The 13,134-nt window shown below is 36.9% G+C and overlaps 1 protein-coding gene and 1 long non-coding RNA gene across 2 annotated transcripts; both read left to right on the top strand.

Annotated features, from left to right (window-relative positions):
* Window positions 1–6,840: 6,840 nt before the first annotated feature.
* Window positions 6,841–11,666, top strand: LOC115959729. Its single transcript, XR_004084976.1, has 7 exons — window positions 6,841–7,206; window positions 7,347–7,436; window positions 7,969–8,155; window positions 8,824–9,006; window positions 9,094–9,170; window positions 9,902–10,319; window positions 11,532–11,666. It is a non-coding gene; the product is annotated as an uncharacterized LOC115959729 (long non-coding RNA).
* A 34-nt stretch (window positions 11,667–11,700) lies between these two features.
* On the top strand, window positions 11,701–12,824 carry LOC115959950 (sirohydrochlorin ferrochelatase, chloroplastic-like; the record flags this gene model as incomplete). Its single annotated transcript, XM_031078633.1, has 3 exons — window positions 11,701–11,808; window positions 11,920–12,012; window positions 12,475–12,824. Coding segments are annotated over 3 exons (303 nt in total), but the record flags the coding sequence as incomplete, so codon positions are not given.
* Window positions 12,825–13,134: the final 310 nt, after the last annotated feature.

Raw genomic sequence — 13,134 nt, forward strand, 5'->3', positions numbered from 1 at the left:
TTGTAAAATAATTTTATTCAAATAATTTTATTTGGTTCGTGCACGGTTTGTATTCATTTTCTCGCAAATCTTGTATTCATTTTCTCTTTCTAACTCATTTTATGTTTGACACAAACTTTTTGGTCTAAGTTTTATTTGCTTTCAGGCCAAAATGGCCAACTGGCCTTAAAATCGTAACTATCTAGTTAGTAGGCTCTGTTTAGAAACATTATATGTTACTAGCATCTCGAGTCTTAAAGACTCGATTTTGGGCTTCAAAATCGAGTCTTTAAGGCTCAGTTTGTACGCTTCGACCACGTCTGATGTGGCAGAGTTGCCATCTGGCATTGACATGGAAATCGAGTCTCTCTTAGACTCGATTTCCATGTGAGTGCCAACCTGGCTGAGCGACGTGGAAGCCCCTGGAAATCGAGTCTTAGAGACTCGGTTTCCAATTGGGGTTTTTCAAAATTAACGTCTTCGTCTCTATTCTCTCCCTCTCACTCACACTCACACTCACACCCTCTCACTCTCACACAAACCAGAGCACTCTTACTCTCTCACCCTCACTCTTACATTTTCATTTCCCACACTCAAAAAACTCTCTCATTTTCTCTCTATCTCTCACACGGCCTCTCACATTCACACACGCTCACACACACACAGAACCCCGCCGGCGTCGACGAGCAGAGCCCAGCCCAGCCCAGCGACGACGCCGACGAGGCTGAGCCCAACGATCAGCTCCTCTCCTCCTCGATCTCTCTCTCCTTCACTAGGAGATCCTTTTTCCTTTTCTCCCTCTCTCTCATTACCACCCCCATACCCATTCATTTTTCCTCACCATACCCATACCCATTCATTTTTCCTCACCATACCCATACCCATTCCGATTTTGGTTGGTAAGTTATTTCTATGATTTTTTGTTTTGATTATTGTGAAATTTTGGGTTTGGATTTGGATACTTAACATCTAGGTTATTTATTTAATTTTCAGTTTTGATTTTTGTGAAATTTGGGTTTGGATTTTGTGGTAGATACTTTATTTAATTTTTATTTTATGATTTTTATGAAATTTGGGTTTGGATTTGGTGAGTGCAAATGACATTCAACTCTCTTTGGCTGAAGTCAAACTTGCTTGGATAGTGCATATTGTTGCTGCCATCCTTAAGACTTTCCAAATTTCTGGCTTCAGGTTAAATTGTTATTGCTGATTAGGATTATAGCTTTTAGGAGAGAATTGTATATCTCATTAGGCCCATTTGCTTGTCTATTAGGAGCTTAGGACTTACAAGTTTATATGAAATAGTTATCTCATATATTTAAATGTTATAGTACCTTTACAAATTACTAAATTATATGCATATAAAAAAGCACTTAGTAGTTTGCTATTGAATAAACAAATTACATAGTCTTTTTTCAGTTATGTATTTTGGTTGATTGGTTATGATTTAGGTTTTTTGGTTAGGAATGGTTTTGTTTAATTAGTTTAAATAGATCATAGATGGATTAGATTTAGTTTTGATTAAGGGATTTTGGTTAGAAGTTTTGTTTAGGTTAGCTGGCTTGGCATAAATTGGTTTTAGGTATCTAGAATCGATTTTGCATATTTGGGTTGCTTTGATTCGATGAACAAAGCACATAGAACTTACGACTTTAAGCTACGGGTGCTTTTGAACTCTAGGAACCAAATGCCTCTTTGAAAACAAAACCTAAACCCTATTCAATTATTGAGGAAGGGGATTTAAACGCTGGTTTTCCTTATAAAAGAGATCAGGAAATGTCACTAAATTACAAGATTCTTTGCCCATTTAAACTAATTCTAAAGCAGAATTAGACAACAATATCTCTAGAAAGTTTAGATGTTCAAACAAGCATATCTCATCCAATTTAGTCTGATTTAGAACTGGGTTCTAAGTTGGCTATGGAAAAGTCAACAAATTTTTTTCTTAGTCATTAATATTAGTATAAAACACAAATAATGTGTCACATCATATTATTTTTCAAGTATAAGCATGATTTGTCAATTATCACCAAAGTTGTATCAACACCACTTTAAATGCTATCTTTACTAGCGTTGTCAACTTGTCATTAGAATCTGGCTTATTAGCCACTTCTTTTTTGTTTCTTTTTATATTTTTTTCTCCCCTTCTTATTATTTTTTTTTTGTTTTTGATCAGTCATTAGCTACTTTACAATTTGTCTACATCGGCATTCCTCTTTTACCAAACTTTTGCATAAGATTTCTCATTCCCAAGGGATAAAATAAAATAAAATAGAGAAAAGTCAAAATATCCTCCATTTAAGATTATGTCTTACTGCTTTACCACTATTAAAACTTAAATTATCATTAAAAATAACCCAATTGATGGGTTTCCAACAGATTTTAAGAAAAAGTACAAAGAACAGTGGGCAATTTATTATGCCATAATGCTGTATCAAGAAAGCAACTAGTCTTTGTTGAGCAGATAATAACTGCTTGTCTGAGAAATTGGTTTTCTATTTGATGGTAACTGCCAGGTTGGCTCCCTCTCAGACAAGCAGTTAAATAAAGAACATCAGTTACTGAAACCATAAGATCTTTAAAAAATGAATAATTGAACTTCAAACTAAAAGTTGCTACAAAGGTACTGTGTCAATGTTTTTTTGATACATTTTAAGTTGGAAGTGGAGATTTAAATCCTAGATGTCTCTGTTGGAAACACCAAGTAATGCCATTGAGCTACAAGGCTTCTTGGCAAAAGTAGTGAATCAAAGTTAAATTATTATTAAATAAAATGCATTACTACAGACGCAATATACCTTGTCAAGGTCCTTAACAATTTTAGCCTCTGGTGAAGAATTCTCCTCATATTCCAACCACAACTCACCTATTTCCTGGGCTGCAATTTATAAATAGAAAGTCAAAAATTGTCAAACAACTAATCACTTTTAGGTAGAGGAATAACAAATTCATTTTCCTAACATTGACAACAACACGTGTGCACACATAGAGTTAGTGAATAAAGTACCTCTTGACCCTCCACCAAGTAATTTGCACATGTGGTCTAATGCTTCTTGTTCTTGTCGACTCTTCTCTTCCTTTGAAATCCCATTTGAAGGTGTAATGTCCCCAACAATGGCTATTCAAAAAAAATTTCACTGTATAAAAATAACTTTTAATCGTTCACCAAGAGAATTTACTAAAGAAAAACACAAATAAGTAGAGATTATACAATGATCCTCATAAATCACGACTAATAGAACTTTTAAACATTTAAGGTCACATAATTGTAGTGTACTTGTAAAAGGATTAGTTCAATCTGCTGCAATATCATATGGATCCAATCCACTTACGTGTGGCTTTGGACCATTATTCAATATAGGGAAAAAAATGGGAAGGTTATGAACACCTAAGTGTTCTCATTGGAGTATAGTAATTCTAGTTAGACCTAAGTGATCTCATTGACACTCTAATCAGCAAGTTTATATAGCTAGTAAAATATTAAATTATCATAATTTTGTTTTATTTAGCTCAGAAATAACTTTTGCACCATCATATCTATGTTTGCTTGCAATGTCAATATTACGTGCTAATTGCTTATCATTCTTGTGCAATATGGATGCTGCAAATGCTGGACGGATTGACCATACACAACCTGGCCCTATTGACGATTCGGTGTTAAAGTTGCAGCCCACCCATCGGTCAGAAGCTATTTGGAATAGGCAGGTACAATACAGCAGTAAATATTTATGTAAAATATGCACGCATTTAATTCATACAATGTACATGCAGACGTTTGTCATATGTTAATCCAAGGATCCGTTTTGTGTAGGATCCAGGGGCCTTTACTTGCCGTGGCCGTACTAAAGAGTTCTCCAACCGAGAGCCAATGGTAGACGATCGAGTCGTTGACATCATTAAGGCATTGGGCTTGGAGGGACTGCTGAGGCAGCTGAGTAGAGAGCTTGACCACGGCCTAATTATAGCCTTAGTGGAGCGATGGTGGCCCGAGACTCACACCTTCCACATGCCACATGCTGAGATGACCATCACATTGCAGGATGTGGAGGTGATTCTCGGGCTTCCTGTCGATGGTGACATTGTAACAGTGAGCACACAAAAAACTTGGACGACTGTGTGCGAGGAGTTCCTTGGCTTTCGACCTATAACTCAAGACCAGCATAAGGAATTTCATGGCCAAAGGATTCTCATCAAACGGCTTTTGGAGCAAGTTGCTAATCCATTGCCGCCTAATGCCGAAGAGGATGAGCTGCATGAGTACGCACGATGCTATATCCTAGCGCTACTGGGGGACACAATATTCATAGACAAATCTGGCGATAGGGTGCATCTAATGTGGGTGCAGCAGTTGGAAGACCTTCGCAACCCACGAAGGTACAGTTAGGGAAGTGCTTGCCTTGCATGGTTGTACCGAGAGCTATGCAGGGCAAGCCATAAGGAAACCAGTCAAATCGGTGGATGCTTACTGTTGGTGCAGTATTAGGTATGGGCCAGGTTCCCCTATTTGTGCCCAGTAATTGAGCGTGGCCCACCAATGAGCGCTTATGGTCCTCTAGCACGTGGTCCTCTGTACCTGAAGTAAGTCTCTACCTTATAAGGATTATTTCTTATTATAGTGATATTATTAATTGAGTAAATATCTATAACATTATCTTAGTAGTTATATGTGATAACATTATAGTTTTAGTCATGACATTATCTTAGTAGGAAAGTTATAAATATTGATCTTTTGCTCTTGACAACACTTGTAGGTGGGCGTGGGTCCCAAACAAGAAAAACAGGCCTGCCCACATCTTCAAGGACAGGTATCGCCAGCAAATAGCTTCAATGTTGCCAAGCCAGGTATGAAAATGCCTTGTTTAACATGTTAACATGTTTAGGAGCAAGATATATGTTTGGTGAATTTTGAAATATAAACATAGTTTTCTAATGTGTTGCGTACTTGTTTTTGGGCTACTGTAGGTGGTGTGGCAGCCGTATGAAGCCGATTTTGAGGACCTTCCGCCATGGTGTGTTGCAGGGAGGGCTGTGTGGACAGCAACGGTGCCGCTTGTATGTTTCCACCTAGTAGAGATACATACATCGGATCGTATCGTTCGTCAATTTAGGATGATCCAAGAAATTCCCGCCGATGTTAACACTGACACCGTGCTTCATGCCATTGATTTGAGGGGGAAGGTGGGCGTTAATTGGATGCGGAAACATGCTTTGCATATCATAAATTGGGGTAACCGCCTTCAACGGTGTTGTCAAGCAGTGCTTGGTGATATGCCTCCACAGCATGAGTACTTCGACTGGTTCAAAAGGGTGACTCGGAGGTTCATTGATGTTCCTGGTGCTACATTGACTATACTGGTAACTTCTCCACATCTTGTACATATTACCGTACTTCTTAGCACGAAATCACTATTTATAAAACATGATATATGTGGTCCAATGTATGCTTAGCATCAAAGAAGTAGGTTAAAGTTGTTTTCTACTTAAGATTCCACATAGAGAACTTTGTTCGTTTACCTTATAGAGAACTTTGTTGATTTCAAAATCGAAGGTCATATTTCTTATTTCAGCCTTTAGAGTTATGGTATACATTTTTCTTCCCAATTTTTTATGGAATAACTTGAATTGCCCTACAAGCAGAGGGCCCATAAAACATTGATTGTTCATTCGTACATACATAAACTGTATTGCATTACTAATATACTTGGGTTTTCCATGTGCAGATTGAAGGATACCTCCGTTTGTTGAGCCGTTACCCGGTGGGCACGGAGGACCACCAGGACATTATTGATGTGCTGACTGCAGTGCAGGCGATTGGCCGTGTACGACCTCGGGACCCTGAGGTCCCAAATGAGGAGGCAGCTACTCCTGCGGCAGCAGCTACTCAGAGGCCAAGCATTACTGAGAGCCCAAGCACGAGCACAGCTCCTAATAGACATCTGCATGTTCGTACCCCTCGAGTTGTCCCTATCTCTGATCCCCCTCCACCCACCCCACATCCATCCCTTAGCCCCACAATCCCTTCACCCACCCTACATCCATCCCGTAGTCCCACCATCCCCCCATTGATTCCACATCCTTGTGTTGGGCCTGACATTCGTCCACCCACCCCACGGTTATTTCCCGAGATGTCACCCATTCCATCCTTTGACTTGGGTATTCATCTAACCCCACCTGACATACAGCAGGAGCCACCCTTCGACAGTATGTCTATTGGCCCTTCATCAGCCATCAACCCACCCCATGTTCATGTTGAGGAAGCTGGTGGGTTACCTGTTCAACAAGAAGGTCGGCCGAAACGCATATCAAAGGCACCTCCTTGTGGGACGGGGGGCACAAACATGGACACAACGCTGGGCCCGAGCCATCTGACGAAGGACATGCAAGACCTCCTCCTTATTATACGAGACGGCATAAGGTCTAAAAAAGGTAACTGAAATGATACATTTTCAAAGTTTATTTTACAATATATAAGCAGCTAAAAAGCATTATTTGTCATATAATAATTACTTAATCATTATGGTTTGTTCATTAATTATTTTCATGAAGATGATGATGCTATGAAAAGGCTGGAAGCACTAAAATTCAAGTTCAACACAATAAAAGTAGCAACAAATAACTTTTCTAATGCCAATAAGCTTGGAGGAGGCAGCTTTTAGGTTGATTTTGAAGTGGCTGGTAATGATTCTAACTTATTAATTTGTGATGTATTTAACTGCGGCCAATTATCTTTCTCTATAGAGCCTACTAACTAGATAGTTACGATTTTAGGGCCAGTTGGCCATTTTGGCCAAATAATTTGGTTGAAGTATTCAAGTAACTGGGGCAAAGATGATTTTGGGTCTACTACTTTATATAAAATGGGTCAACACGTCTCTGTGTCTCTAAACTGAAGACTCTGTGTCTAGGCCTTCCATACCCAGTGCCACCCCTTCTCAATATGTGAGTGTAGATTTGAGAAGAAAGAGCTTAGAGAGATGGAGATGGATATGTACAGATGTGTGGAATGTGGGTTTCGGATCAAAACACTGTCCGTGCAGTACTCACCTGGAAACATCCGACTCATGAAATGCATACAGACCCATTTGTTTTCTTTCCTTTCTTCCTTTCTTTCTCTTTTTTGTCTTCCTTAAATTTCATTTACACGGTACAATTAATTTTCTGATTTGCTGGCTTTGATAGGAGAATTGCAAAGCAGTTGCTGATGAGTACATTGAATGTAATTTCTTGGTATTTCTCCTCTCTCTTCTTTTTAATGGGAAAGCTAATAATTATCTCTAATTTTTTCCATATTGGGTGTTTTATAGTACATACATATATCATTTATGACAGTTAAGTTTATTGGGTGTTTTTTTTTTTTTGGGTTGTAGATTCTTCTAATTGATTTGATTCTGCACAAGCCCAAAGCATATAGACATTTACTCTTTAACGTTCTTAAACAAGGAGCTCCACATTTTGAGGTACATCTACTCTCTAAACTCACTTTACCTTTTCCATGCTATTATAAGTGTGACTTGCTTAATTACTCTGTTGCATTTATTCACATTGCTTTTGAATTTTTGCTTTGCAAGTTCTTAAACATGTACCCAAAATACCTTTTTTTTTTTTTGGTGGGATGAATACTATGGAATAAAAGTCATTTGTCCCACCGTAGGTGTTCTATTTTATGCTCCACCAATCATAGTCTGCCACATGTCCCTCTTATAAATTAACTAAAGTTTAAAATGAAAAAAAATTAGACACATGACATGTTGCAGTTGGTGGAGCATAAAGTGGAACGCTAAGAGTGAGACCTGATTTTTATTCTATACCATGTACCTAGAATGTTGTAAGTTCTTATCCTTGTTTATTGGAGTTTACAGTTCCACATGTTCTTAAAATACAACTGGTAGTTCTTCATTTTAGTTTATTCACTTTAATCTCATAATGATGCTGCTCTGTTCAAGTTTTCTAATTCTAATATGGGTTTGTTATTTGTTTACAACTTTGCAGGGTTTATTGTGGAAGTCAACTATTGGTTATCTTCTTTTGGATGCTTGTATCCATTGTCATTGGGATGATATTTCTTCTTTTGATCTAAGATTTTCAATAATTATTTAAAGTCGGGCTACGATTATGATTGAGTGCCTTAGCAATACCCTAGACAGGATACAAGCATCCAACACAATGGCAGTAAAAGGTACCGTGTAGTTACAGTTCTTAGAAGATGATAAACAACCATTACTTTTCATTATTGATAATCTTGTATGCACTGTTATTGATTGTTATTTCATGCCTCATTGTGTTGATGGTAGATGGGTTGTTAGCTGAGTTTTTATTTTCTTCTTTAGTACTGTATTAAGTGATTACTTTAGCTGAGAATATAAAGTTTTATGCTTACTTTGGAATTCCACTATCACTTCAATGATCTTTAGGCCTTGTACCATTTCAGTCTCTAGTATGTCTTCAGCTCCCTTTGTCTATGCTGTTAAAATTTTAATGTGCAGTAAACAATTTAGTTTAATATAAGCATTTAATCAGAGCATGAAATTTGGACAAATCCTAGATTTTGAGTTCAAATTTGATTTTTTGTTTAAATGTGTGCTCAAACTTTTGAAATAATACTCTATTTATAAAAGAAAAAGAAAAAAAGAAAGAGAACAAATATTTCACATCTATCATCTTTATTTGAGGGTGCTAAAAAAAATTCAGATATGAAGTACATAGCAATCAACTAAGCCCATGTGTGGACCTTAAAATCTTCACAGTGTATCAGTTTAGTAAATACTTCAGTACATGGAGTATGATTGAATATTTATATCAAGACTTGTTTCGCCCTAGTTACTGAACAGAATTTTGGCTTTTTAGGCTTTCTGGCTTGTGGGCTCTAATTGGAAAATTCATGAAATCAAAGTATGAAGGTTTGGTAGGCAGTGATAGCACTGTCTTAATCTTTTAGCAAATGGAACTGTCGTTCGATTTGAAGGCCCTTTGGTGTACCTTCCTGTTAGTAGATCTCGAAGTAAACATCAGTTTGGTTTTGTAAAATAGGTATATGAATATGTGGAATTATGTGCTTTGCATATGCTAGTGCATGTTACAAAGCCCCTTACAGACTAATTCTCTTTTGTGAACCAGTGATGACTGAATCAGCTATGAGTAGATGCATACGAGCCTGCTTCAGTGCACATGCTGTTAAGATTTTCACCACTCAGGTGCTTGACCTAAGATCATTGAGATATTCTAACAGGCCTGTTATTTAATGCCCTGATTGTTGTATTGAAATACAGTAAAATGCAAATTAATTCAATTATTGTTTCTTTCTCAAAAAAGTTTAGGACTTTTCTCATACTGAGATAGTGGCAGTGGGATTTACTGATAAGAGTGTGATAGTCTTGCATGCTATGTTTTCTGGCTAGTGCACATGCGGGTTATTCAAATATTATTTTTAGATGACAGCAATAAGAACCAACACTTAGCTCCAAATATTTGGGGTTGGTTATGGAAACTCGACATATTAATCAAGTTCAAAACGTATTCTTTCATTCTATTATATTTGAAATCATAGTTTTTGTTATATCTTTAATTGACAAGTGCTCTTTTGCTAATTTTATTAGTATTATTTTAGGACTTCCTCTACCTTTTTCGTTCCATTGACTAGAATCAAACTCTCTTTTTTATTGGTGCATTAATTGCTCTACTTTGCATATGACCAAACCATTTCACATGACTCCCTCCTATCTTTTTATTAATAAAGGCCATCCAATTTTTAAGCGAATTTCCTCATTTCATATTCTATCTTATTTTTTTCATTATTCATCTTAACATTCTCATTTCAATTACACTTATTTTATAAACATATTGCTTCTTAACAACATTTAGAGGGGCTAAGCCTCATGAAGTTGGGGAGTTTGAAAATGTATTATATGATTATGTTGTTTATCAGGACCGTATCTATTTTTGAACTTTGCTCTGTACGTAGGGTCCAAGGAAACTTATGAAAAGGCTGATGAGGTTCTAAAGTAGGATATTTTGGATTGTTGGACGCCAGAAAATCACTACGGATGGATTGAATCTAAGTGTTAAACATTTCTAGATTTAGACCATTGGTAATGATTTTCTGGAGTCCAACAGTCCAAGATATCCAACTTTAGAACCTCATCAGCCTTTTCATCAGTTTCCTTGGACCCTACCTCTGAGGTCCACGAAAATGGAGGTGTATCATATGAAGTTGGGTAGGTGTATTCAATCGATAAGTGGACCAAATGGGGACTGTATGCTCGTCAGCTACTCCAGCTCAGTACATGGTCTTCTTCTTCGGGCTCTATCTGGTTGCTTTGGGGACTGGTGGGATCAAACCTTGTGTTTCATCATTCGGTGCAGATCAGTTTGATGATATTGATCCTAAGGAAAGGGTAAAGAAGGAATAAATTTCCAACTGGTTTTATTTTTCACATTGTCCTGACATAAGTAGTTTTCAGTTCTGCAACATGTATTCCTAGCCATTGTTGGTTTTCTTTTGTCATCGACAGAGCTATTTCCATTTAAACACAGAAGTTAGTTATGAAAAATTGAAAGCTTATTTAGATGCATTGCAAAATACAATGGAATATTATGATTGTGTTGAAAAATTTAGATATTAGTCAATAAAGAACTATCTAGTTGTTAATGCTTTTAGAAGCAGCCTCTTCAGATTTGCAACTTCAGTTGAAAGCTAGCTTTGGTTTTGTTACTTTATGTCATTTTAAATCCCATAGGTGGAAATATATACACTGAAGTGATCACAATCTTTGTCTCGTTTTGCAGGAAGGACTGATTGAATAAAAGAAGTTCTTGGTAAGAACATGATGTAGGAATGATAAACATCTTAGGGACGTCTTCTCAACCCAAAAAAAAAAAAAAAAATTCATCTTTTCTCTCGCATTCTCAGGTGTGTGACTTGCGCTCTTTCTGAGGAAATTGCTGCTGCTTCTTCTCTCTTGCTTGCTCCTTGTCCATCAGTTGAGTTTACTCTCCAGTGAAGGTTAGGATCAAAACAAAACCATAAATTTCACCCACGTTTGTTTTTTTTTTTTTTTTTTTTCTTTTTCTTCAGAGAAACCCATTTGAATAAGTATTTTTGTTTTTATTTCAAATGGTTGTTTGATTGCATATCTCTCTATTTGCGTTGCTCTTGGTTTGTTTTGTTTCCTCTTTCTCTTTCATTAGTTTTATTTATTTCAAAGCAATTGATTGCATATCTCTATCTGTAGAATATGGGTGTTGGGACACTATGTTTTACGCATTCATTGATTCCTTCTATAATTTAGGTTTGTCATAAGTAAACAGAGGCTTCTCATGATTAATCTATTGAGGATCCACAGTTGACCCCCAAAAACTTTGGACTAAGAATTTGTTGTTGTTGTAAGTAGACATTGGGTTCGCCAACAATTTCACTGTCATAAGCTCATTTCTCATTTGATTGCCAATTTGCTCTTTGTTAGCTAGATATAGATGCAGTCTGATTTAAATGGATTCTAAGTGAACCTTTTTATTTCTCTTTTGTTTATATAATAACTCTTATCATCATAGAGCAGGTTGATCAGTACTGCCTTGATGATTTAGGTTAGTTTTTAGTGCATGTAGCGCTGCTGCTTGGTTTTCTTGCCTTTTTGGGTGGACATCATACTATGTTGCTTTTGTCATGGTTTTATTTCTGCGCAAACAGCTTCTCATTTATTGAAATATCTTTGATATGGGTAGGAGCTAGCAGAACCATCAATAAGAGATGCATTTGTTTCTTGCATTCAACAAGGTGCAGATCGTGTGATTGTAAGCCCATTTTTTCTCTTCCCTGGACGACATTGGCATCAGGTAGCTCGGTTTACTTTCCTCTGTTGCCTTGATTATAGATATACTGTACAGAATTGGTGACTAGATTGATTTTTTTTTTTTTTAATAAAAATGCTTTGTGTCACTTTACAGGATATTCCTTCGTTAGCTGCTGAAGCTGCAAAAGAACACCCTGATGTGTCATATATCGTTACTGCACCTCTTGGTCTGCATGATCTACTTGTGGTATAAAATTTTATCCTTTTCCTTCTATTGGGCCAACATCCGAATGAATGTCTCTAAAGCTTTGCCAAAAGTTTAAATTATGCTTAACTTTCTGATTGGGCTATGTGCTCTAATTTTATAGTGCTTGCTAGTTTTTTAATCTTCACACCATTTATATTTTGCAAAATGTTCCTCATTAATGCTCTTTGTGGGGGTGGGGTGATTTGAACTCAAGTTCTCTCCATGGAGAGATCTGGGAAATGCCATTGAACTACAAGTCTCTTGGCCACTCCAGCCGTAACGTGCTTTTCCCTTTCTTCACAAGTGGTACTGTTATATAATACTCTTGATTTATTAAATTAAAACTAGAACCCATTTGGGGCCAATCTGGAGTAACCGAGTAACCCCTGCTTTAAGATTTTACTAATATTTAGATGGAGAGGCATATGTATCCTTCTTAAATCTGATGGTCAAATATTGCAGGATGTTGTTAATGATAGGATCAAACACTGTTTAAACCATGTAGCAGGAGATGCTGACGAGTGTGCAGCTTGTGCTAGTACAAGCAAGTGCAGGCTTTATTAATTTAGAAATTTACATATTATGAAAATGTCTTACTCTAAGAGGCTATTTCACTGTGAAATTTGATGGAAGCATCTTGCAATTGAATATATATGGGTTATGCAATTGTGTTGTGGCGATGAATCTAAAGGATACACAATAAGGTAAATGGAAGCCTTTATCAAGCCTTATATACATGGATGTTGCCTGCTGTCAAAGGAAGACCAAAGACATGTTGCATCCAGTTTTTCCAATCTGCAGTTCCTCAAAATTAATGTCACTATAATGATAGATCTAAAAATATTCATGCTTTGTTCACTATAAAGAACTTGTTCTTTATAATTAATGTCACAAATTAATGTAGAATTGTACTGATGACATGAGATCATTTCACTGTATGTACCTGCATGAAAGTTTGACATTTTTCCCAACTTTGTCAACTGCATAACAAATTCTGCCCCAGGAAAAAAATTCACTGTTAATTTATTTTTGCTGCACAGGTGCCTTGATAAAGCTGCTGTAGTGTCAGATGCTGAGAGCAAAAGTGAGGAATTCTCCAATCCATGGAGGCTTTGCACTGTA

The sequence above is a fragment of the Quercus lobata genome, chromosome 9, assembly GCF_001633185.2.
Source record: "Quercus lobata isolate SW786 chromosome 9, ValleyOak3.0 Primary Assembly, whole genome shotgun sequence".
NCBI classification, from domain to species: Eukaryota; Viridiplantae; Streptophyta; class Magnoliopsida; order Fagales; family Fagaceae; genus Quercus; species Quercus lobata.